This window comes from Mirounga leonina, unplaced genomic scaffold, assembly GCF_011800145.1.
Source record: "Mirounga leonina isolate KUSES-001 unplaced genomic scaffold, KU_Mleo_1.0 Mir_95, whole genome shotgun sequence".
Lineage (NCBI taxonomy): Eukaryota > Metazoa > Chordata > Mammalia > Carnivora > Phocidae > Mirounga > Mirounga leonina.
The window spans coordinates 8340256-8367835 of record NW_023270865.1 but is presented as its reverse complement, the minus strand read 5'-3'; the positions used below and the strand labels follow the sequence as shown (position 1 = coordinate 8367835).

The window sequence follows — 27580 nt, the reverse complement described above, 5'->3', positions numbered from 1 at the left end:
CCTTTCTCTTTTCTTTTGGATAAGTCTGGCCAGTGGTTTATCAATCTTACTAATTCTTTCAAAGAACCAACTTCTAGTTTCATTGATCTGATCTACTGTGTTTCTGGTTAAAATGTCTATGCTACCCAGAGCAATTTATACCTCCAATGCCATCCCAATCAAAATTCCAATGACGTTTTAAAAGTGCTGGAACAAACAATCCTAAAATTTGTATGGAATCAGAAAAGACCCCGAATCACCAAGGAAATGTTGAAAAAGAAAAACAAATCTGGGGGCATCACGTTGCCCGATTTCAAGCTATATTACAAAGCTGTGATCACCAAGACAGCATGGTACTGGCACAAAAACAGACACATAGACCAATGGAACAGAATAGAGAACCCAGATATGGACCCTCAACTCTATGGTCAAATAATCTTTGACAAAGCAGGAAAAAATATGCAATGGAAAAAAGACAGTCTCTTCAATAAATGGTGCTGGGAAAATTGGACAGCCACATGCAGAAGAATGAAACTCGACCATTCTCTAACACCATTCACAAAGATAAACTCAAAGTGGATGAAAGACCTCAATGTGAGACAGGAATCCATCAAAATCCTAGAGAAGAACATAGGCAGCAACCTCTTTGACATCGCCCACAGCAACTTCTTTCAAGACACATCTCCAAAAGCTAGTGAAGCAAAAGCAAAAATGAACTTTTGGGACTTCATCAAGATAAAAAACTTCTGCACAGCAAAGGAAACAGTCAACAAAACAAAGAGGCAACCTACAGAATGGGAGAAGATATTTGCAAATGACACTACAGATAAGGGGCTGGTATCCAAGATCTATAAAGAACTTCTCAAATGCAACACCCAAAAAACAAATAATCAGGTCAAAAAGTGGGCAGAAGATATGAAAAGACACTTCTCTGAAGAAGACATACAAATGGCTAACAGACACATGAAAAAATGTTCATCATCATTAGCCATCAGGGAAATCCAAATCAAAACCACATTGAGATACCACCTTACACCAGTTAGAATGGCAAAAATGGACAGGAAAAGAAACAACAAATGTTGGAGAGGTTGTGGAGAAAGGGGAACCCTCTTACACTGTTGGTGGGAATGCAAGTTGGTACAGCCACTTTGGAAAACAGTGTGGAGGTTCCTCAAAAAATTAAAAATAGAGTTACCCTATGACCCAGCAATTGCACTCCTGGGTATTTACCCTGAAGACACAGATGTAGTGAAAAGAGGGGCCATATGCACCCCAATGTTCATAGCAGCAATGTCCACAATAGCCAAACTGTGGAAAGAGCCGAGATGCCCTTCAACAGATGAATGGATAAAGAAGATGTGGTCCATATATACAATGGAATATTACTCAGCCATCAGAAAGGATGAATACCCAACTTTTACGTCAACATAGATGGGACTGGAGGAGATTATGCTAAGTGAAATAAGTCAAGCAGAGAAAGTCAATTATCATATGGTTTCACTTATTTGTGGAACATAAGGAATAGCATGGAGGACATTAGGAGAAGGAAGGGAAAAATGGGGGGGGGGGAATTGGAGGGAGAGATGAACCATGAGATACTATGGACCTGAGAAACAAACAGGGTTTTAGAGGGGAGGGGGGAGGGGGAATTGGTTAGCCCGGTGATGGGTATTAAGGAGGGCACGTACTGCATGGAGCACTGGGTGTTATACGAAAACAATGGATCGTGGAACACTACATCAAATACCAATGATGTATTGTATGGTGACTAACATAACATAATAAAATTAAAAAAAAAAAAGAAGAAGACGCGTATGCACTGAGAACCAGCCATGTGAGTGCACCCAGAGAAAAATGCTGTCTATAAGCCTGGAACACCAGGAACTTGATCTTGAACTTTCCATCATCCAGTCTGCGAGAAACAAACGTCTACTGTCTATTGTTTGAGGCACCCAGTCTATGGGGCTTTGTTATAGCAGCACAAGATGACTAAGACACCTTGCTGTGTATCTCTAGAGCAACGGCTTTCAGTGAGGGACAGTTTTGCCCCCGTACCCTGGGGGGATGTTTGGCAACGTCTGGAGAAGGTTTTTTTTTTTGGTATAGTGGGTTTGCTAGTGGCATCTAGTGAGTAGAAGCCAGGGATGCTGCTAACCACCCCGCAGTGTACAGGACAGCCCGACAGCCCCCTTAACAAACCAGGATACAGGCAAAATATCAATGGTGCCAAAGTGGAGGAAGCCCACTCCAGATCCTACACAGCCATCTGCCTAGAAGTCTTGGAAACCCGAACATTCCCATCTCTCCCCAATAACATATTATTTCCTATCTTTCTTTGATAATTCGGAAAAGCACCCCAACTAGGAAACCCATCAAAGCTTGACTCTTGGCAGGCCAGGTGACGTTAACTGGTAAAAGCACAGGTGGACCCCTCCAAATCATCCTCTCGTACATGCTTGATCCCCACGCCTTCCTGTCTCTACTGGCTCACCACAGAAACTGTGCAGGGCGGGGGAGTCCCAGCAGCTCACGAAAGTAAGGTGTGCATCCTGGGGCGGATGCTTGCACCGTGAGAGAAGGGTCCAGAAACACTCTGTGGCCAGTTCTCTCCAAACCGTTTCTCTCACTCTGCATAGACCCTTTTGGTTTCCCAGGCAACTAAATGTGTTACTGAAAAATACACACCAAATGCACCCCAATGCACCAGCTCACATGGCTGGTTCTCAGTGTGTACGCGTCCTCTTCTTCTTCTTTTTTTTTTTTAAATTTTATTATGTTATGTTAGTCACCATACAATACATCATTGTTTTTTGATGTGCTGATCCACGATCCATTATTTTCGTATAACACCCAGTGCTCCATGCAGTACGTGGCCTCCTTAATACCCATCGCCGGGCTAACCAATCCCCCCTGCCCCCTCCCCTCTAAAACCCTGTTTGTTTCTCAGAGTCCATAGAGTCCATGCAAGATTTTCATGGTGAAAATAAAAGAAGCAACTACTTTCACTTGGGGAATAGCTTAGGCTTCAGTTTTAAATACTGTTTTGGGATGCCTGGCTGGTGTTTGTGGCGGTTTGGGTTGGGTGGGGCTGGGTGAGGTTCTGGTGTGTTTGTTCATGGCTACTTTCCAGCTGTAGAGATTGGATTATGCATCCTTTAGTGCAGTGTTTGTGGAATGAATGCCTGCCTTGATCCAGGTCAGTCCCAGGTGCTAGGAGCTCCTGTGATACACACCTGTATCCCTTGCTTCCAGGAGGTGATTGAGGTGAACAGAACCTCACATTCTGCTAGAGATAGGCCTGCATTTGGTGTGGGGAGGGGGCAGCTAAAGCAGTTTCAGAAGAAGGGGAAACTGGAATGCCTTCCTAAATGACATGACACCTGAGCTGAGCCTAGAGAAGTTGGAGTTAACCAGACAAAAGAGCAAAAACACAGGAAGCAAGAACAAAGGGAGTTAAACCCCAGCACCAAACTCCTGTATGATATTCACAAAATTACAGGCAGGGCCGCCTGGTGGGAGGAGACAGGTTCCCTCTACCTGCAGAGGCCCCAAAGAGCGTGTGTTTTATCTGGTAAGTGAGCAGAGCCACAGATGTGGTCAGCAGGAGAGTGGTACATCCAGGCCCATGCTCCCAGTTCACTTCGGCTAGGAGGGAAACATAATTTAATTGCATATATTAGGGCACATTCAGACCAGTACCACGGTATCACACAATGACATCGATGGATTTTTCTGTTTTTATTGGCCTCCCAATGAACAAAGTATTTATGTATGTTTTCCAATTTCTCCACCCACCTAAATCTACATATATTCTGTCCCTCCCTCAGGTAGACAAGAAACCCCTTGATGGATAATTGCTTGCCTTGTTATAAACTCAGAGCCCAGCACCACGGAAAAATAACAAAAGCATTTTTTGTCGTTGCTGTTGGTGGTAGACTGTGTGTTATGGGACTTACTTCCTGTGTTCCTTCAGAACCAGTGTCCCAGCCCCCTTCCTGTGATGTCATCTTCCTAGACAGGTAGAGTGCAGGTAGGGGTGCGTCCTGGTTTCTCTGAAGCATGCAGAGCTCTGTGTGCCAGCAATCTTTGATTTCCAAGATCGAGATCCTACGCAACCACTCACTTCCCTGAGAATCACGGCCTTCTCTGCAAAGGTATTAGCAGGGATGACACCTGTCTAATTAACCCTCCTAAAATTCATGAAGAGACTGTTGAAAGGAGTAACTTATTTTGACAGAATTTGAAACTTTATTTTCTGTTCCCAATAACGTTGGAAATTATCCCCATGAAGACTCCTGGACTCTATGCTGCCGTTCAGGACTTTCTAGAGAAATCGGCCTTGAACTTGCCAGCACATCAGCACTGCGTCTATGTGTAGTTGACTCTGGGGAAGGCAAAGTGAGCTGTCTTTTGAACGGGTTAGGATGAAGCAGAATCCAGTGGTATGACAACAATGCTTGCAGCCGATGTTATGGGCTGATCCATCATCATTCTTACTTAACTAATGTTTATTTACTTTCGTTATTTTGTCTTAAACACTAATCTTGGAGACCCAGGAGGTGGGGATGTCACTCAAGCAGATGCCTGGATGTGCTCGATGTGAAATGACAAAGCACATGGAACTGCCTATGACTGATGACGTGCGGATATTTGTAAAATAAAACAAAAGCCAGTTAACTATTATTTGTGCTCTCTTCAAAGTCACTATTCTAAACTTGTGTTGAGCAGCATATCAGTTAGCAAGGGCTGCCGTAAAAAAGCCCCACTGACTCAGTGGATTAAACAACGTATATATCTTGTCTCATGGTTCTGGAGGCTAGACGATTTGGGCAGGTTTCTTCTGAGTCTCTGCAGGAGAATCTGTTCTGTGTCTCCCCCAGCTTCTGGTGGTTTTCCTTGACTTGTAGAAGCATCACCTCATCTCTGCCTTCATCTTCACATGAGAATCTCCGTGTGTGTATGTGTGTGTGTGTGTGTCCAATTTCTCCTTCATATAAGGACACCAGTTGTATTGGATTAGAGACCTACTCTGCTTCAGTATGACCTCCCTTAATTAATAACATCTGCAATGACCCCATTTCCAAATAAGGCCACATTCTGAGACAATAGGGCCCAGGATTTCAACATATGAATGGGGGGAGGGGGCACAATTCCACCTACAAAGAGCAGCATCCCTTATTCACCCACATTCCACACCAAGTAAACCATCAACTGCTCTTCACCACAGGGTAGGATGAGTCACTGAATTTCTCTGGCTAAAACCAGCAAGGATGACAGGCCTGAGTCTTTGGTGCAAGAGAAGAAAGAAAGGAAAGAACACAGAAAAGGGAAAAGAGCACTCATTAAGAAAAATGAAGGGTTGGGGAAGGGAAGGAAGGCAGAGTCAGGTGAATGGTGGCCCCAAAACACATGCCTGCATTCAAATCCCTGGGATGTGTGAATGTGACCTTATTTGGAAAAAACGTCTTTGTAGATGTCATTAAGTTAAGGATTTTGAGCTCCTCCTGGATTACCCAGCTGGGCCCTAAATCCAAGGATAAGCGTTCTTTTAAGAGACAGACCTGGAGCTGACAGAGACGCACGGATGGAGGCAGAGACCAGAGTCCTGCAGCCCCAAGTCAGGAAATGCCAGAAGCCACCAGAAGCTTGAGGAGGCAAGAAGGAGTCTCTCCGAGAGCTGTCAGAGGGGGTGCGGACTGACACCCTGATTTCAGACTTCTGTCCTCAAGAACTGTGGGAAAATTAATGTCTGATTTTTAAAACCACCCCATTTGTGGTGATTTGTTAAAACAATCACAGAAACTAACGGAGAAGGAAAGAAAAGAGGCCCAGGAAGCCCAGGTGTCACCGATGGTGGCCGAGAGGGGCACCGCCCTGAAGTCCCCAAACCCTCTGGAGCTGTGCTCCAGCCTGACTTCCTGGAGGAAGAGCAGATCCACCAGAGGATTCGGTGCCCCTTTCTTGGATATCTCTATTCCAGTCCTCACCCATCACTCAGCCCCTTTACTTGACCTTCACGATCTGTCCCCGGAAGGAAAGTAGTTGCTGTGGGGACTCTCTGTAGCTTCATGGAATTATATGAGGCCAAACCAACACCACTGATCTTCGTGCTTTCGGACAAGCTAACAGCCCATACATGCTTAGGAGCGTCCTCGAAGTTTCTGTCGACTGGAAAAGAAGGTAGAGGGACTGCTCATGGCAGATTACAAAATGTGCATGGAAAGCATTTTTATAATAGGAAGACGCCTCGTTGTTTTTGTTTGACGCTTGGTTTGGATTTGCATGGTTTTTGGATTGTTTTGGTTTGATTTGGTGATGCTAACCATGATCCTTAATAATAATAATTAAACTGTTCGTAGACCAGTGTGTAGGCTCCTGTGTGATCCTTTTGGATCAGGCTGAATTAGGCTCAACAGGGTGCCCGGGCAGAGTCTGCAGTGCATGCTTCATGTCTCTGTTTTAGAAGGTGACACTGCGGAGACGTCATCCCTACCAAGTGAATGGTTGCAAACCTCACTGCAGTGAGACCAGGCGGAGGCTGCTGTCCATGGTACAGACTGCGAGAAAATGCAGAGTGGGTGCCTGCGAGCCCGTCGCTCTCAGACAAACGGACACGACGACAGCCTTTCTCCCCGGCCGGGGCTCCATAGTGTGCGAGACAAATAGGCACTTAGAGTTTCCAAACACTGTGACAGTTTAGACAAGAAAACTCAAACACCAGCCACTTTGCTGGGCTTTAGGGCAACTGACCTGCTGCGGCTCTGGGTGTAATTGTTTCCTGCTTTTTTAAACTTTTGTGCAATCTCTTCCATTTGTCATATCTTTCTCCTTTGCTACAAATGAAATCCCATGACAATAAAGAAATTGCCCAAAGACTATCCAACTCTTTTTTTTTCCTTTCTTAGAATTTTACAGTATTAAATGTTGCTCTAGTTATAAATATGTCATCTGGATTCAGATCTAATATTGAATTATTTTGATTGAGATTCACAGAAACAAAATTTGGTTCATTTTCGGTTTTCTAAGCTCATTTTTTGCTTCTGTCTTTATATCTATTTTGTCTTTTTTAATTCTTTGTCTTCATATCTCATTTCTTTTCTGTTTATCACCTTGTGAATAACCCATATAATAGTTATTGGTTTTTTAGTATAGCACAAGCACACTCACCGAAGTTTTTTTTTTAAGCTCATCAAAGTATAAATCCTTTAAGTTTAGTTTTATACACACAACATAAACCTACAATATGAACACTGGTGTTCTGAATACATAAGAAATGCCAGCAATCCATATGAAATGTTTGCCATGGTTAATTAATAAAGGAAAACATAGGCAATATTATATAGCCCAAGATATTTTTACAGTTCATCAGAGAAATGTTTTCACTACCCAGGGAATTTAGAGAAATAGCTAAAACACAAACCAATTTTTATTAAAATAATTTGTCAATATCTTTGGGTTCTGATGTTCTTTCTCTTGAAATTGGAATTCTGTGCACAATAAAAATACAAAAGATGCCACATTTCTTTACTCTGAAAAAAAAAATCCACAGGCAGAAACTAGAAAATAAGCTCTGACCTAGACATCAAGTTTTGTAAACTAATACTATTAAAAATCAATCTCAAAGTGAGGACAAATGATGAGAAGTTTTTTTTTTTAAAAAAAAAGTATTCTTACTTTTGTTAGTAAGGACTGCTCTGAATCCTCTTGTGTCTAATGAAGGACACTGTCTCCTAAATATAAGGGAGGCAGGAATTTTATAAGATCTGGAACATGTTCAGTTCTGAGCATATAATTTAGGGCCCATGATGTGTGTTAGAGGGATAGATTGATTGATGATCCAGACAGCTGCAGATGCCTCGAGTTACTTGTCATCTGAGGTTTATTTCAGCTATGAAGGTCGATCATCTAAGCCAAGTCAGACCCTAGGGAACCCATCACCCAAAGCCACATAAGATCCATTGGCATCCAAAGCTCAGCTCAGTAATTTAAATCAGAATTAAAATTGCCTAGTGGAAATCAGTACTTGGCTTGGCTGGTCAGTACCAGGAAGAAAAGCAACTTGGGAAACAAAATTAAGTGAATTTCAATCCATGAACCTCCTCTATTTGAAAACCTATACTGGGAATTCCTCCAGAATCTCACTGGTTAATAGAGAAGGTGGATTATAGCCAAAGAACTTCTTCTGTGACATTTATCTCCCCGGTTTATGAAGTCCTCTGAACAAAGTATGGGGGTAGGGGGAGTATGAAATAAGAACGAGATGGTCGAAGTTAGGAATAAGGTGTATTTAGGGCGAGCTGCTCCTATCAGCCAATACTTAAAATACTCTACTGTACATTGTCTCTCTCTGGCCATCTCTTTTATGTAATCAGAGCAATTTTTTAGTTCTGACCTTGTCCACATTAGATCAAGTTATTATGAAACTGGGATTTCTTTGGTGCTGAAGATCTGGGGCTACCAGTGATATGTAAGCATAGAAACAGGAGCAGTAACATCACTGCCCTTACTCGGCAGGGCCGCCCCGGGTGAGTCTCCCAGCATCCCAGTACTCTGGGAAGGGAATGGGTAGCATGCGCAAAAAGACTTCCTTCTTCAGATATATTGGGGAAATTCTATGTTAAACCAAGTTCACCAGTGGCTTCATTTTGTCTAACGGCAGGACTGGAACCTTTACTTTGCTAATATACATTGTAAATCTCTGAGTTGAGTGTCAAGCACAGAATTTCCCACACAATGCTACAGAGAAACCCTTTTGTAGAACACAGCATCCCGTAGCATGAGTATTCCCGGGATCTGTCATAGAGGAGGAAATAGGAGCAGGATGGGTGTGAAGCCCATTCTCATCCATCCAAGCACTATTTTTGCATCTTTTTACATTGTAGAGTCAAATGTAAATTGTTTGTTGATGCATCAGTAAACATGTTGTTAGAGATCACTCTGTCCTCGGTTTATGTTATCCCTGGAAAGATCGGTTAATGTGTAAGCTAACTAGACACAACTCCAATGAGTGTCTGTAGAATGACTGACTGAGTAAATGAGTTTCAGGGCAGGTGTCATACAGATGCGAAGATTATACCTGTGATTATACCTGTGTATTCACGCGTGGTGGGTATAGCATAACATAGATGTTGAATCATTATGTTGCACACCTGAAAGTCATGTAATGTTGTGTGTCAACTATATTCAAATTTAAAAACTCTTTTTAAAAGTAAGATTACGGGACACCTGGGTGGCTCGGTCAGTTAAGCAGCTGCCTTTGGCTCAGGTCATGATCCCAGGGTCCTGGGATCCAGTCCCACATCAGGCTCCTTGCTCAGGGGGGAGCCTGCTTCTCCCTTTTGCCTGCTGCTTCCCCTGCATGTGCACATTCTCTCTTTTTCTCTCTCTCTGCCAAATAAATAAATAAATCTAAAAAAAAAATAAAACAATTTTAAAAGGAAGATTATATCTGTAGAAAGAGCTCAGAGGCGGGAGGGAGGAGGGCAGGGTCCGAGAGGGGAGCTCTAGCCAGGTACCTCTAACCATAGAGAGGTACCAACATCAGAAAACAGTTAGCTCTGCAACCTTACCCACATTGTCTAATCTCTTTGGACTGCCTTTGTCTTCTACATAAATTAGAAATGCACCTGCCTTTGTTATATCCCTAGGGAGATGCAAAGCAGAAATGGAAACAATAGATGTAACTTTTCTTGAAAACGTTAAGCTGCCCTAGGATGTACTCTTGAGCAGTAGCATGTGAAGAAAACCTGTAACTGATTCCCTCTCTTTGTGACCTTTATTGAGACTAATTCTTATTTTGGCAGAGGGGTCAATGAATTTGAGAAGGCAACACCAGGGGAATGCAGTGTTGTAATTCGTCATTATCTGCATTAATCAATGTATTACTATTATTCCAATGTGCTAATGTCAGGTAGGAAACTACCTTCAACTTCTGTTCCTGAAAACAAACTTTGCTTACGAAAATGCCAAACTCATCTTGTCTCACACTATTGTCTTCTGAAATTTTCATCCTGGGAGAGTTCTTGGGTCTTTGCTGGATAACAATCTTGACCTAAAAATAAAATGTCCTCCTATGTTTCTCCCCTGAGGCTAGAATCAGTGAGTTTAAGTTTTCACTTTTACCTCCTTTCTGCTAAAATTAGACAATGAATTGAGATAAAATTTATTTTGGCTATCATGCTGAATATTTAATCAAATTACTTAAATCCTGTTATAATGTGTCCCATCAGTTACCAGACTCATTTCAAAATTTCTCAAAAATGAATTTATTTCTAGTTCAAAAGGTGCTTCAGCAAGCTTCTTGTTAATTAACTGCCATTTTTATTTTTAGAGCAATTCTCATACAAATTAAATATACTTATCTTAGCCACCTCCTTGTCCATATTTCTACTTATTACCTTACTTCTCAACAAGTATAGAATTTCTCAATATCTAATTCAGTGAAATCTCTGGATAAGATCTCGAGGTGCTAAAAAGTACAATTCCTTTTGTCTTCCAAACAAGTGGAATAGGTTATTTATTTGGAGGTAATAACTCTTGAGAGAACCGCACACCATACACTATAAAAGTGTAAAATTCTGCTTTGTTTAGTATTATTTCCATTCGGAGGGTTGAGTTATCCTTTGAATCATTTTCTCAGACCAGTTGCTTGCCAATCCTGGCATGTGAAATTGGTCCTTAAATGTGTTATAAGTCTGTACTTGTTTTTTTTAAATCATAGTTACTAGAAAAAAGCATAAGGATTTTTGTGTTTCTTCCAGAATTTGTCTCAACCTCTGCCTTGGCTCCAGCTGATCCCGTTCTACTATGCCTTCTCTCTCTCTATTTGAATAAATCTTTAATCAATTAAAGAACTGGCAGATCCATAGAACAAGGTTCATTATGGTTCATTTTTTAGAAAATCAATGCATCTCATTAAATATTTATTCTAACCCAGCTGGAGCAAAGGGACAGAGGTGGAAATGAACAGGTCCCATTCTGGGAAAAAGGCACTGACATGATTAGACCAGAAGGCTGGTGTTGCCACAGCTATTTTCCATTCTGTGCAAGGAAAATGTAGAGACAGAAGCATGAAGCGAAAGTAATTTTTTACTTACAAAATGTTGCAAGGCATCCAGACTTAGTAAGCACCAGTCTTTCCCATTTAAAATAAAGAAGCACAATTTTACCATGGTTTAAAAGGTTGGGCTGGTCATGTCATGCTGGACAAATAGTGATGTTCTCACAAGTTCATCGTATCATCTGTCGCATGTTGGTATGCAAATCTCAGAGATAAGGTTGATTCAGAAAGTAAGCAACTGCTAGCAAATGACTCAAAGATTCATTATTTAGGACTAGGATTGGAAAGGCCATCCTGTATTTCTTTTTCTTTTTTTGATTTGTTTCCTTGGGTTGATTTTTTTGGTTTTGTTCTATTCTCCTGATTCTCCGCTGTGACAGGCTCATGGCGAGCGCACGGTCACAGTGGAGGTGGAATGAGGTACTGTGCTCCTTCACGGTGCCTCCTGACGCAGAAGCTCTGCTCCTAAGAGGCAGATGTTTACTTAGCTGTTCTCTCACTTCTGACCGTCAGTTCAGTGGTTTTCTTGGACCATTTGTACAGATGTAGGTATAGCAAGCAGGGTGGGTTCACTCACCAAGACCTCTTTGCGCAGTTATCAAAACTAGACCTATATGATAATAAATCTTGAGAGTTCATTTTTGTTTTGTTTGTAGAGCGCCTGGGTTTGTAAGTTTGGTCCCTTTACGTCGCAGAAATATTTTATTCCCTTTCAGCTCAACTACTGGGATCAGTAACCCAGGACCGACGGAGTGACTTTGCCACTACCTAGAACTCGGATTATTGCATCTCTCTGAGCTGTAACTTTCAGTGCTCTAGTCATGCTCGCTGAGGGTGGGGTCCCTTAAACCATAAGCACAAGCCAAGCCTGGGAGGATGTTGTGGACAATAATTCCACCTACGAAATGCCCTTGTTTTTCTAATGAGCTTGTCATGTCTGATTAAATTATATTTACCTTCAATGTTACCTTTCTATGGCATGGCTAGGGGTACAGATTTGATTTTTTCAATTACATTCTACTAGAAAGGAGGATAGATTCTAGTTCAGTCCATGAAAACCTAGGGTCAAAGAAAGTAAATGGATTAGTCAAGGCATTTTTTATATTATTTAACTACCATTGCAAGTTGTGGCAATAAAACCAATCAACATATGTTATATTTATAGGATTATTATTAACTTTCCCTGATAATTTATTATCTTACTTATTTTAAGAATTTTTAATGTATGTTTTTCTGAATTCCGAAGGAGTAATTAGAATAAGATTCCATTTAAAGAATGTTCCATCTAGTTTTTATAAGAATAACCTATTAAATCAAGCAATAAAGATAGAGGAAGTAGAAAGAAGGAAGCTTTGGTAATATGCCCAATTCAAAATATTACTCAGCCATCAGAAAGGATGAATACCCACCATTTGCATCAACATAGATGGACCTGGAGGGGATTATGCTAAGTGGAGTAAGTCAAGCAGAGAAAGGCAATTATCATATGGTTTCACTTATATGTGGAACATAAGGAATAGCATGGAGGACATTAGGAGAAGGAAGGGAAAAATGAAGTGGGGGGGAATCAGAAGGGGAGATGAACCATTAGAGATTATGCACCCTGTGAAACAAACTGTGGGTTTCAGAGGAGAGAGCGGTGGGGGGATGGGTTAGCCCAGTGATAGGTATTAAGAAGAGCACATAGTGCATGGAGCAATGGGTGTTATACACAAACAAGGAATCATGGAACACTACATCAAAAACTAACGTACTGTATGGTGACTAACATAACATAACAAAACAAAACAAAACAAAATAAAATACATTCCCCACCATTAAATTTGTTTCATTTCGCCTAAGTAATTAATCCTTGTTCTCTTGACCTTGAGTTAGTTAGCAGCCCTTCAAAGTGAATGAGTTCTGGAAATCGTGACTGAATCTCTTAGCAGTCTGAGAGTTGTTCATCTGTGGTGATGCTGTCACCTCTACAGGGGTACCTGTAGCCAAGAGCCTATTTATTTATTGTCTCAAGTGTTAAGAGTACCTGCTGGAATTCTTCAATCAGGCGATTTTGATGTTTCTTCCAATGGACCCAATTACAGATCTGTGGCTCTAGCAGGGGTCTCCAGGCAAGCATGAAAGAAAATCAGAATCCACCTGTTGATGATAAGGTTGATAAGGTTGAATGGCTTATCAGAACCCACCTGTTGATGATAAGGTTGAATGGCTCTGATTACTCATCACAACCAGTGATAACAAAATGGAGAGTTTAGTTTTATAAGGGGTTGGTGACTAGCATGAAAGTGAGTACGCATTATGGACAATGAGGCACTGAAAATCTCCAGGATCTCATTATCTATCCCATAAAGATTACGTTAGGATTACCACCAACTGAAAAACCTCTTTTAAACCTAGAAATGGAATCTTTCTTTCAAAAACTTGTTGTTTTGAAACAAACATTACTGTGCCATTCTTTAACATGAAAGGGAGCATGCTTTTAACCAAAGTGGAAGGTTCGTAAGGGCTGAGGCATTACTTGCCATGATTAAGTGGAGGTGGAGTTCCTCATTTGCCAGGTTTTTTTGTATTGGAAGCTTGATAAATAGGCCATCTCTCACTCTAGTATTAAACTGAATAAAAACCTGTAGAATGCCATTTCAAAGTAACTTCATTTCATAAGGTGAGGAAGAAAACTCTTTGATATTACCGAGCAACAGTCCGGGAAAGCCCTAAGATGGTTTTAGATTTGTAAAAGACATTTTTTAAAGAGTTACTAGTTTGACTATGGGGTGTAAATTTGGGGAAGGCAGTTTCAAGTAAGAGTTCTCAGGGGACACAAGATATAAGTCCTTGATGTATTAAGGCAAGAAATAACTGCAGCTTGGTTCAGAACTTACCCATGTGAACAATTATTCAATTTTTTTCTTTAATAACCAAGCAATACTCTTGAATGTTTCACCTCTTGGTCTGTAAGCCACATAAATCAGTTTTAAAATATAGATTTTTTTGTATGTTTTCTCCTCTTTTATAATAAAGTATTTATTTTAGATACCCTTATAGTTACACAATGACAGATTCTTACGATACATTAGCTCCAAAAGTTCCCCAAAGAGAAAGAAAAGGTGCTAGCCACATTACAGAAGGAGCTATGGCTATTGACAGAGCATTGTAAAAAGACTAATAATCTCCCTTTGGCAAGGGGGCAAAGGCTCTTTTCACATTTACCTACAGACATACAGTCATCTGGAGATCAGCACCTCACTTTTATATCTTCACCCACTGACCAAAAGTAACTTCAGACTGGGGAGAGGATTCTGGTGAAATGGCAGAGTAGGAAGCACAGGTTTCTGGTTCCCCACATTGACAAAATGTGTCTGATGTATTTTGGAACTCAGGAGTCTAATGAAGGCTTGCAACTTTCAAGGGAAAGCTTGGATGGTAAATAGGGATTAATTTCAGTCAATTTCTTTTTTCTTTTTTTTTTTTTAAGATTTTATTTATTTATTTGACAGAGACATAGCGAGAGAGGGAACACAAGCAGGGGGAGTAGGAGAGGAAGAAGCAGGCTTCCCCGCGGAGCAGGGAGCCCGATGTGGGGCTCGATCCCAGGGTCCTGGCATCAGGACCTGAGTCAAAGGCAGACGCTTAACGACTGAGCCACCCAGGCGCCCATTCAGTCAATTTCAACTCTTAACATAGTAGCAGCTACCCAACCCTCACCGGGATCAACTGGGCTGGCAGCTATGTGTATGTTCCCGAGCAGCTTGCATGCAGCTGTTGGGAACCAGGGTGGGCAGCAAGGACCCTGTCCTCCAAATATCAAGGATCTGCATTCTGATCACTGCTGCTTCTGATCATGGAGGTACAGACGCAGAGGTAGACAGCCATTTTTGCACACCTCTCATTGTTGCAAGCCCTTTCCCCGCTGGCTGAGGTGACTTCCAGGGGAATTAAAGTGTTGGCACCCTCCCTTCCCCTTTGATTCTTTTTGAGAACCAGACTTTAAAAGACTAGGACATTCAAAAGCAAATGGATATGCAAAGGAAAATAACAGTCCCCCATGTGCCCAGGGAAAGGCACAAGTTCAGAAAAGACCTGAGAGGACCTTAAGTTTATACCTCAGGCTGATCCTCTGCACAGAGACAACCTACAACAATCAAAAACAGAACAAAAACAAAACAAAAAAACAAAACAAACAAACAAAAAAAACCCCAGCAAATTTGGGGAAGGGGAGGAATCTGATTTCCAGGATTACATTATTAGATTCCAGTGTCTACTTTTACACACACACACAATCATAAGGCCTACAAAGAAATGGAAGTATGGCTCATTCAAAGGAAAAAAATAAACCAACAAAACTGTCCCTAGGAAAGACCAGATGGCAGACCTACTAGACAAAGACTTTAAAACAACTATCTTAAAGATGCTCAAAGAACTAAAAGGTGATGTAGAGAAAGTTAAGCTAATGATGTCTGAATAAGATGGAAATATCATTAAAGAGATAGAAAACCTAAAAGGAAATTTAAGAAAAGAAATTCTAGAGCTGAAAATGACAGTCACTGAAATGAAAAATTCACTGGAGGGATTCCAAGGCAGATTTGAGCAGGCAGAAGAATCCATGAACTTGAAGACAGGACAGCTGAAATCATCAAATCCTAGGGACAGAAAGAAAATAACTGAAGAAAAGTGAACAGAGTCCCAGGTATCTGTGAGTCACCATCAGGCAGACCAACATACATACTATGGAAATTCCAGAAGAAGGAGAGAGAGAGGGAGAAAGGGTCAGAGAGATTATTTGAAGAAATAGTGCCTGAATACTTCCCAAATTTGATGAAAGATGTGAATATAAACACTCAAGAAGCTCAACCAGCTCTGAGGAGGATAAACCAAAGGGACCCATACTGAGACACATAGTCAAACTGTCCAAAGACAAGGACAGAGAGAATCTTGAGCAAACGAGAAGTGACTCATTACATTAAAAAAGATCTCAATAAGATTATAAGCAGATTTCTCATCAGATACTTTGGAGGTCAGAAAGCAATGGGCTGTATTTTCAAACTGATGAGAAGAAAAAAAAAAAAACCTGCCAATCAAGAATCCTGTATTGCAAAAGTGCAGAAGAAAGAAAGACATTCCTAGGTAAATAAAAGCTGAGGAAGTTCATCACTAGAACTTCCCTGCAAGCAAAGGTAATCCTGCAGTTTGGAATAAACTAATTAGAATCCTATGAAGAAATACAGATCTTGGTAAAGGTGAATACATGGGTAATTACAAAAACAAGTATTACTGTCATGACAGTTTGTAACTCTTGTTTTCCATGTTTTTTACGTGATTGAAGAGATGGATGCATTTAAAAAAAACAGTTATTTTTTTAGACCTATGACATTTACAAAGATGGAATTTTGTGACATCCATAACTGAAAAGGATGGGGATGGAGCTATAAATAGAGTTTTATATGTTATTAAAGTAAGATGGTATAAATTTAAATTAGAATTTTATAACTTTTGGATATGAAATGTAATCCCCATGGTAACCACAATGAAAATAGTTATAGAATATATACAAAAGGAAATGAGAAGGTAATTAAAACATTTTACTACCAAAAAATCAAGTAAACACAAAAAAGACAGGAATGCAGGAAATGAAGGACAAAAAAAGCTACAAGGTATATACAAAACAAATAGGAAACTAACACAAGGAAGCCCCTCCTTATCAGTAACTTTTTTCTTTTATTTTTTTTTAGATTTATTTATTTATTTGAGAGAGAGAGAGCAGGGGAGGGACACAGAAAGAGGGAGAGTCTCCTAAGCAGACTCCACACTGAAGGGCTCAATCTCATGACCCTGAGCAGAAAACAAGAGTCAGATGCTCAAGACTGAGTCGCCCAGGCCCCCCACTAATTATTTCAAATATAAATTGATTAAACTCTCCAGTCAAAAAACAGAATGGCAGAATGGATTAAAAACCATGGTCCAACTATATGCTGTCTACAGGAGACTCACTTTAGATCCAGATGTTATGGGTGAGAGAGAGTCTATGTCATGTGGATGGAGATCTTGATCCTTGGGTTCCGAAGGAGAAGATTTACACAGGCATTGGCGCTCAAAATAAAAAATAAAGATAGCCAGAAGGAAAGCAGCAAGCACAGAGCAGTTTGTTAAAGTGAAAGTCCACTCTCAAAGTGGGAGAACAGGACAGGTTCCATGAAGTGGAAATGGCCCCTAAGTGGTTTTGGGATTGGATATTCTTGGGTCTCTCTGGGCTGGCAGGAGCTGTGACTTACGGTGGGGTGGTCTCTAATGGAGGCTATTTCCAATCATTTGGGAAACTCCTCCCACAGGTTAGGAAGGGGAGTTTTTTTACCCTACAAGGTTTGTATGGGAACTGTCATGGAGGCCTTCCTCCATCTGTTGAGACTGTTCCCACAATGCAAATGCATTATAATGAGTCTAGGGTTTACTCTGGGGCAGAGGTGGAAGAGAAGAGTGCATACTCCACACCTGTGGCTCTTTGGCTCATCAGCTCCAAGGTCTTGGAAGCCATAAGGTCAGGATGTTGTGCCCCCAGGCTTCCAGTGTTTAGCTTATCACCATCCTTGCCTCTAGTTCGGGTCTCTGTCATCCCCCTTCAGAGCCTTGAGACTCTGCCTTGGGGTGTTCCTTCCACCACTCCTGTCTAGCTTCTACTTAACACAAAGACATAAACAGACGGAAAGTGAAAAGATAGTTGTACACCCATGTTCACAGCAGCATTATTCACAATAGCTAAAATGAGGGAGCAACTCAAGTTCCCATCAACAAATGAATGGAGAAGCAAAATGGGCTATATGCATCCAATGGAATAATATTCTGCCTTAAAAAGAAAAGAAATTTTGATATATGCTACAGTATGGTTGAAGCTCGAGGACGTTATATTAAGTGAAATAAATCAGTCACATAAAGATATATACTGTATGAGGGACTTAGGGTAGTCAAAATCGTAAAGAGAGAAAGTGGAATGTTGGCTGTTAGGAGGATGGGGAGGGTAGGGAGTTATTGTTTAATGGTATAGAGTTTCAGTTTTGCAAGATGAGAACAGTTCTGGAGATGGATGGTGGTGATATTGCTCAATAAAAATTTACTTAATATCACCAAATTGTGTACTTAAAAGTGGATAAGATGGTACATTTTAGAATATGTATATTCTACCACAGTAAAAAAAAAAAAATTGAAAAAGAAAAGAGTAAATTTAGAGCATCTCAGCAAAAACTCACAGGCCAATTTTAGTAGCCCCAGAAATAAAGAAGCCAAAGAGGGGCTAAGATCTCAGAGACAAAGGAGCTGTGATGTTTCTGACCCAGCACTCATCTCCATTCCAACATTTTTATTTAAATTATCTTTTCTCTAAAGTTGGCTTGAGAGATTTAAGTTTACAAAGACATTTGAGTCATCCCAAAGACCAGCTATACAAAGGACTCTATCAGTGATCAAAAGAGATACATAATTGGAAGGGATTCAAGTGACTTCTCTATTGTCTGCCACCTTACAGATCACAGATGGTTAGACCACAAACCACTACTCAATATCGCTGCCACCAATGGGGAAACCAAGTGGTGGCACACAAATCAATACCAGAAATAGGCTTAGTCCTGAACTAGAAATAGAAAGAGAGTCATAAACAAAAAACACAGAAGCTGAAGAAGTCAACAAGAGCAGAGCCCTGTTGCACCGTCCTGAAATTTCCATCAGCCCTTGCCTGCATGAGAGCTTTGCTAAGAGTGTCCTTCTTGGGCAGCACTGTTGGTTAGATCTCCTGAGCCCATCTGCACCTTCATGGGCCTGACACTTTAAACAGAAGACTCCAGAAATAAATATTATAAAGAGAAAATAATTGTTATTTGTAATTTTCCAGAGGTTCTGAACTTAGAAAACTGGCTCAACAGTCTTACATACAAGTATTTAAAGGACACACACACACACACACACACGTGCACCCAGAGGCAAGGGTAGCAAAGTTACAAGGTTACAGTTAGTCTGTCATTGATGGAAACACAGTTTATTCACACAATGACAGTATCTCCACTGGTCATCTCATACCAGTTATTGGTCATCTCATACCAGTTATTGCATATCAGAAATAATGTTCTTTTCATCAGCGACTAAGTAACTTAGAAGAAAGGACCCAAGTGTTCATTTCTACCAGGAACTTCAGCAAAACAGAGTGATCTGTTGGTTGGTGGTAGTGTGGAGGCTGCGAAGTTGTTTTGTTTTGTTTCAATCTGAGGGAGCAGCATGCTTTTCTTTTTTTAACATGTGATTCCATGACAGTGGATGATGGAGTGCATATTTCTTGCAAATGGAGGCAGGCCAAGGTATCCATTTTGCTTTCACAAATCTAGGTGTCTTTTGAACCTGATGAAGCAGCTTCTTTCCTTGATGGGACTTCACTGTACTATTCTGCCATATAAGGTTAACTAATTTTGCATGTTTTTTTGTGCATGAATAAATACAATAGAAATCCAACTTGTCCGTGATTATTAAATTGTAAAATGCACTTGGTTTTCACTACCCACCTCATTGCCCCAGCTAGAGACTCCTGAATCTTCTTTCCTCCATCACCCCTAACATTTCACTTGTCAATTTCATCCTACGATTCTCCATCACGGCTGTTATCCTGTCCCCTGACCCTCAGCCACCTCCGAGGTCACAAGCCCTTGTTTTTGTCCTGATATATTATAGTTGCCTGTTAAATGGCATGAATCATTCTGTGACTTTCAGTCTGTGCCATACCATTCACTTATTATTAAACCAATTAAATCCAGAGAAAGGGGGAGTGGGTCAGTCTGCAGTGGGTGGCTGATACCACAGGCCTATTCTGTGGCCCTCAGCAGTTCATCCTAAGACAGGAAGCTCCTCTGCTACTTGCCAGACTCAATCCCAAGGTGAGGCCTGTCTGCTTATGATCTCCTTTGCATCCACACAGCATCCCAGTGCACCACAGGGGCACTGCTGGGCTCTGGGTGCTCTTAATGTCTCAGGGCCCGTGCAGAACCTCCAAGATTCCTCCTCTGGGTTCCTGAAGATATGGCATCCATCTGGGGGTCTGGCCACTCTCCTCCTTAGCCCAAGAAGAAACTTACCTCTATCCATTTCTCCCTGAAACCAAACCAAACAAAAACAGAGACTAATTTTATTCCCTTCATGGTGTTAGTCTGTGAAAATTGCAGTTTGGCTCACCCCCCTTGCAACTTTTTCTTATCACCCCGTGGCACAAAAAGGGAATTAGTTCCTAAAGAGAGTGAACTCCTTTTACCTCTGAAGAAATCTCAGACCTTAGGGACCCAAAAGTTTGGGGGGCTAGGGGATGCCAAGATTCCTCCTATTGGTAGCAAGAATGTTTTTTTCACTCCTTCTGTTGTTTAGAAATTTAGAGAACAAAGAAAATATGGACATAGAACAATTATGGGCACAAATCACCTTGAGTTGTAATGCTTACAATTTCAATAGAAGTTCAGAGACAGAGAGTTTTATTGTCAAGAAAAAGACTACCTGTTTCTCCAACCTTCAGTCTTTCTATTCTGAAACCTTCCTTCTTCTTTTTTTTTTTTTTTGAAAGAGAGAGGGCACGTGAGTGGGGGCGGCAGAGGGAGAGGGAGAGAGAATCTTACTTAGGCTGACTCCACGCCTAGCACGGAGCCCAACGTGGAGCTGGATCTCATGACCCTGAGATCATGACCTGAGCTGAAATCAAGAGTCGGATGCTTAATCGATTGAGCCACCCTGGCGCCCCTGAAACTTTCCTTCTTGAGGCACCAGAATTCTCTTTGTAGAGTATCAGGTGGATCTTGGGGCTCCCCTGACCTATAGAACAAATCCTGAATGTTTACTTCCTATATCAAGCTTTCTGTGACAAGCCCAGAGCAACCTAATGTCTCCCTTCCCTGGACTCCTGTTATTAGTCTGCCACAGAAGGTTGCTTGCAACTGTAATTATTCTATGTTTCTGTTTTCTTTTTCTCCCACCCAATTAGCCTCCAAGTTTATGAACTCAAGAAAAAAAAAGCTGTTCTTGCTACCCAAATTTCACATGAAGATAGGATTCCATTTCCAGTATGAGAAGACAGCTTTTCTCAGCAGCAGAATTGTAGGCTAAAACGATTGTATGCCCTTAAAAGAATGAACAAACTTTGTCTGGAGGTCTTCTGCTCTATGGAATAATGTTACTTGATTTGTTTCTCCACTTGGATGGTCAAAAATATAAATTAAAATATATCCTTCCAAATAGGCTAATAAAGAGACTGAATGAAAAATCTCCACTTGTCCAGTAAAATGTCAGTGAACTCTATTGGAAATATTAGAAATAAAATCATTCCAATAGGTTTCCTTGACAGGTTGTGGTTGGTTATATATGGTAGTGACTCCTGTCATTTTCCACACCGTGGAGTCAATGGAAAACAACAGTGTTTGTACAGCACCCCCAGGCAAGTCAGAGAGGCCGCTGTGGGTTAGAAAGCAGCTGCCCATGCCCCCTGAATGTGACGGGGACACCTCGCATTTCATTCACGGCTCATGGATTCGGAAACAATGCAGGATGAATCCACACCTTCAAATTTATCTGGTATAATTTTTTAAATGACAGTAACAGCAAAAACTGAAGAAGGCTACAACCGATTCTTCTTTCTCCTTTCATTTTTGCTTTCAACCTCAGCGATGTCCAAGGTCACAAACCAGTCCTCTGTACTCGGTCGGGAGTGTGAATGCCCCTGGATGCATAATCATTGAAATAGTTTTCTGTTTCCTTCCTCTCTCACTTCCCTTAGGAAGAAAAAATTTTAAGACCCCATTCATCCACCTTCTCACATCCATGGAACTCAGGTTTGCCTAAGACAGTCTGTGCCGGTTAATGAACTAATGACGTCTCAGCATGTTGAGCTCAACAAAAGTAAACTCTTAGCCAGAGCTGAGTGTGATTTAATGACAAATATACAGCAAGTTGCTCAGAGGATTGCCCAGGCACAAAGGATCTTCTCCAAACTATTTTAAGTATTGTCTTTAGGAAACAAATAGGCTACATTTGGAGGTTTTCAGGCAAACCGTTTTTGTCAGATACTTCTCAGCTATCAAACGAACGAAGACACTTTCCTATTTCAGTAATTTAGACATCAGCATTTTTTTGTCCAAGCTAAAATAAGGCACCTAAACATAGGATAAGAGCAGATACCAAAATGACAAGGGTCTATGTTTTATTTATTAATGCCTGGAATGGAGATATCACTGCCTTCGCCCTGAGTCTCCCCTCCTTACCCCCGGGCACCACACACCAGAGGATTAAACAGCCAGAGTCTATCCTTTAGAGACATGTATGGAGGCAAAGCATTTCAAATGACTTTCAGGAGCTAGCTAAACATGTCTGATTGGGGGATGGGAGACAAGGAAGGAGTTTAGCTTTGAACACATGCCAATTCCATCTGAAACATTTAAGAACAGCCAACTTTGCTACAGGCACTCATTTACTTAGTTCCAGAAGTAAATTAATAGGACAGAATTGGAAACTGCAGGTGGGAATGAATTAATGTCTTGTAGGGTTATTGGTAATGCCCAAAATGCTTTGTAAACTAAAAGTACTCCATAAAGATGTCATTATAAGTATCTTTATCATTAGGAGTAGCAAGATTAATAATGATGAAGCAAGTCAAGGAAGCAAAGTTGGATTTTATTTTCTTTGTTTTTCGTGCAAAGAAGAATGTGTCAAATTAGTAAAAGTTATACGGTAGAGCCATACAGTAAATCCCATCAGGGAGACCAGCGGATCATTGGGTTATCCTGGTTCAGAGAACACCTAGCTATACATTATTTGTAAAGTCTCTCTCCCTTGCTTTAAATGTTTCTCTTTGCTTGATAAAGGCCAGAGGTCAGGAGTTATGTACGTGATCATGACCTCCACATATTTGTGGTCTGACTCTTATTTGCTAAGTAGCTCAGGCCTCAACATAGTTCCTATGGAGGTAGTTTTGAAGTTATGTCAGAATTACCATATGTTTTCTTGACTTCTGTGACCGAAGAGCAGGAACCCACTGATAGCCAACCCCTGCTGAGTCTTGCATCCTCAGTAATCCTTGTGGGTGACATGCCGTCCACACATTTACTCATTTAATCTCTGCAACAGCCTCGTGATATAGGTACCATTATTGTTCTTGTTCTACAGGTTTTTAAAAGCTGAGGCTTACAGGCGTGAACTAACTCGCCCAGAAATTCCATCCCACATCCGTCTAGCACCAAAAGTCCACGCACTCACCATGAGGAAAGTCTGTTTTCTGTGTGTGTTCACAGTGACCCGACAGAATATTCAGTGATGGGAAATGGACAATGTTGCATTCACGTAGCCTCCTGTGTCCTCTTTTTCTCCCCTACCCCTACCTTCTTCTCTGCCCTCTTCCTCCAGTTTGGCCTCATTTCAACTCTTCCCTTGACTTTCTTTTTCCAAAGGCAAATATGCCATGCGAGACCTCGTCCACAGGCTTCCAGGTGGGAACAATAGCAACAACGCGGCGAGTAAGGCCATGTCGGATGACACGGTGACAGCCGTCTGCTGCACCCTGCACGAGGTGATCACCAAGAACATGGAGAACGCCAAGGCCTTACGGGATGCTGGCGGCATTGAGAAGTTGGTTGGCATCTCCAAAAGCAAAGGAGATAAGTAAGTCGGACAGTGACTTCGTATCTCTGTAGGATTGGTATTGGTAGAATTAGTTCTAAGTGTGTCCAACATCCAGCCGGTTATGGATAACACTACTGAATGTCACTGGAAAGCATTTGTCGCCAATAATCAAGAGAAGGGAAATAGCACATGGTTTCCAGTCTTCCCGCCCCATGATGAGAGCTGATCTTCCTGATAATTTCTATTTGATTACTAACTCATGACTTGGTGACTGCTATGTTCCTGGTAAGATAGACTTGACAATCCAGCATGCACACACTAGTGTGTTCCTCCAACATAGACTCGACAAGCAGCTTAACCTGAGAATGTGAAGGTATCTTTTGGTTGCTGTTCCTTTGTGGTTGCAGGTCCAAGTATTGATGACGGTCCACATCCTTTTGCCCTTTGTCTCTTCAGCTGTGCATAGTGAGTCATGTAGGGAGGGTGGGGGGAGCAAAAGGAGGGGGGCGTCTCAGTGCTGACCCACCATCCTCCCATGTTAACTGTACATTTGGGGCAAATTGTTTAATTTAATGAGGCACTCTGCTATACTTCACAGTGTAAAAATGAGGAAGGGGCTGTCATAATATCCTAGAAGTAGTGATAATCACGTCTTAAAGGAAGAATAGAAGTTTTCCAGGCAGAGGGGATGGTGGTGAGGAAGGACTTTTATGCAAGTGGCATAAAGAAAGATAAGGCTCTGTGTCCAAGCAACCGCACCACTGAGAATGGAAATGTCCCCAGTTTGATTTAAGAATCAATGGTATCTTACTGCATGCAACCAAAACATATCTTCAGCAGCCAGAGCGTCATTATATCAGCAAGCTGTCAATGTTACAGAAGCATTCGCAAACCTTAATTAAATTTTGCCTCCTGGAAATCTCTCAGTGTAACCAATGAGATTAAGAGGGTAAACCCTTTGTTATCAAAAGTCTACTTCTTGACTTTTCATTCCCTACCTCCCTCATTTCTTGACATCTAAATGCTAAATAATTTTTCTTCTGTTGTTAAAGGCTGTGAGGGAGGTAAACTTAGACTTTTTGGAAATTCTCTCATTATTTCATTTGATTCAGGATATTACCATTGTGTTAGAAAAGAAGTCTCAGGTTTCTATGTAAGCACCCTGAGACCTCCCAGTAAGTTTAATCAACAATTTAGTATTAGTATTCCAGTACTTTTCTATATCAAGTAGAGGAGCCCCATTGGACTCATGTAATAATGGTGCAAGAAAGATGGTTGGCTTGAATTATACCTTATTATATTGGACTTCAAATAAATTGCTGTTCCACATAGACAGGAGACCACACAGTTTTCTTCTTCATGTAGCTTCAGTAGAACCTTGGAATCTCTAATTAAAATGCTTCTCTGTTTTGAGCATTAGGAGCTTAATATGTTAATTTTTTTAAGCAAACACACACACACAATGAGACCATCATCCACAAAAACACTCCAACATATTGGTGCATATTGGTGAGATGTTTAAAGATTCTTTTCTCTGAACTGTAAGACTAGAAAGTTTGAGGGGTGGTCTGGCATATATTAATTTCTTCCACCTGTGTGGGCATCCCTACTACAGTAAACATCCCTCAATGGGCCTTAAAAGAGAAGAGATGCTTTTATCAGTCCTGTGGTCAAAGAAAATTACTTGGTGAAACTAATTTAAAAATCATTTGAAGAAACCATCCATGAAAGAGTGTACATCCACATTGCCAGTCCAGAAAATGGTCCTATTAGGTCTTGTCCAATCTTGATTATTGTTAACGGGATGTTTTTTTCACTATGGATGATCTCATAACTGTCTGCTGATTTGATTGGAAGTTTCTTTATGGAATAGTGACGTTTCATCTCATTATTCCTTGACCTTTTTTTCCAATGTTAATAGTCAAGATTTACACCAAGTTTAATAAGAAGTGTTGAAATGGGTGGAGTTGGGCATCTTCCCATTTCTCCTGCTTATCTCTTTTTTAAGAATTTATTTATTTATTATTTGAGAGAGAGAAAGAGAGAGGGAGAGAAAGCAGGGGGAGGAGCTGAGGAGAGGGAGAGAATCCCAAGCAGACTCCATGCTCCACACAGAGACCGACAGAGGGCTTGATCCCATGACCCTGAAATCACAACCTGAGCCAAAATCAAGAGTCAGTGCTTAACCGACTGGGCTGCCCAGGCTCCCCTTACCTCATTTTTATATAATGACTAATTTGAGGATCAAAACAGGGTTTTTATAACTGCATATAGCCTCATCTCCCACCTACACTTCAGTTTTGTTACTGCTTCTCAATACCCTTCAAGAAATCCAGAAGAGGGGCACCTGGGTGGCTCAGTTGTTGGGCGTCTGCCTTCAGCTCGGGTCATGATCCCAGGGTCCTGGGATCGAGCCCCGCATCAGGCTCCCTGCTCAGGGGGAAGCCTGCTTCTCCCTTTCCCACTCCTCCTGCTTCTGTTCCCGCTCTCGCTGTCTCTCTCTCTCTCTCTGTCAAATAAACAAATGGAATCTTGAGAGAAAAAAAAAAAGTTAAAAAAAAAAAAAAAGAAATCCAGAAGAATTATTCTGAATTTCAACACTAAACTCACCACTTCACTCAATTCTGTTATGACATGAAGCACTGAGATTCCCAAGGCCTTCTGGCCACATTTCAACAAAACAGAAATTCTTTATTGAAAAGAGAGTTTTTGAAATTGGGGATTAGTTAATAATTGGAAAGGGGAGGGATAGCAGTTTGCTCTAGTTAATTTACAAAATCCTTGCAAATCTGTCCTCCCTAAAATGTCCTTAAAAAATTATTATCAGAAACAAGTTTAATTCAAACCTGATTTTTAAATTTCAGATAGCAAGATAAAACACAGGTGGAAAAATGTGCCTACCTGTGATCCTCCATTCTGATGCATTTGTATGTTTCATTTCTAAATATACACAAACTTAAACATGCCGTGCTATTAACAAGTCAGACTAGTGAGGTATCAATCACCGTCTGTTTGAACTGTAGCTTGCTAATACAACCACCAGGACTGGAGTTCTGGTGTCCTACAGCTTGGAATAGCTGTGCTGAACACACACAACCAATTGCACCAGCTGACATCCTCAGTCACCCCTAATTGCACAACTTTAGTGAGGATCAGACATTGTGTAATCATTAATGACTCTTACAGGAGTCTTACTATTTTCAAGTCTTGATAAACTATTCTTTTCACATCGTTTGAAACACATATTATGGACATTCTGCCACATCCATCTACTTTGAGGGTACATTTGTGTTTTTTCCTAAGTTTAAAAATTATATAGGAAATAGTGCATTGCATGTGTCACTGTAGTTTGTCGTAAGACAGAAAAGCTGTCAACCGTCTCATCTGTTACTTGTCAGTGAGGAAGTGTGTACTGTGGCTTAGGCTATAGTCACTTGTCACATTAGAAACACTCAATTGTTCAAGTCCTTCAATCAATAGTAATAGTTGTTCAAGTAGAAGTTGCTATGGTACCAATCTAGTGATGGACTTTTAAAGTCTAAAAAAGCAGTGTTTGTTTGACCTTCACATGTTATATATTGTAATATACTGGCATTTTAATTGAGAAGTTAAAACCCACTATTCATTACACATTCGTAGTCTTTTTCTATTTTGTAACTAAGCAAGAAGTAGAAACAAAATATTACACTGTTTCCAAGGAATTTTTGCATACTAGATATGTCTCAGCTACCTTACCACTACCTGAATATTCATATATGTTCCTCAAGAGTTGCTTGACTATTGTCATGGACAAATACCTAGCTAACAATGATAAAATACAGCAAAACATAACAGCATTGTTCAGCATTGACTATATAAGATTAACATGTACCTGTGGCCGCATCCAGGAAAAGATCTGAAATTCTCTGTCTTTATTTTTTTTTT

General features: G+C 40.9%; 1 protein-coding gene across 2 annotated transcripts in view; it reads left to right on the top strand.

The window, feature by feature from the left end:
* CTNND2 (catenin delta 2) overlaps positions 1 to 27580 on the top strand; it is an 893404-nt gene that overhangs the window by 821141 nt on the left and 44683 nt on the right. For both annotated transcript variants that reach the window (XM_034998887.1, XM_034998886.1), the window contains one exon: positions 23485 to 23695. In XM_034998887.1, coding sequence (XP_034854778.1) covers positions 23485 to 23695 — 211 coding nt within the window. The remainder of the gene's footprint in view (positions 1 to 23484; positions 23696 to 27580) is intronic.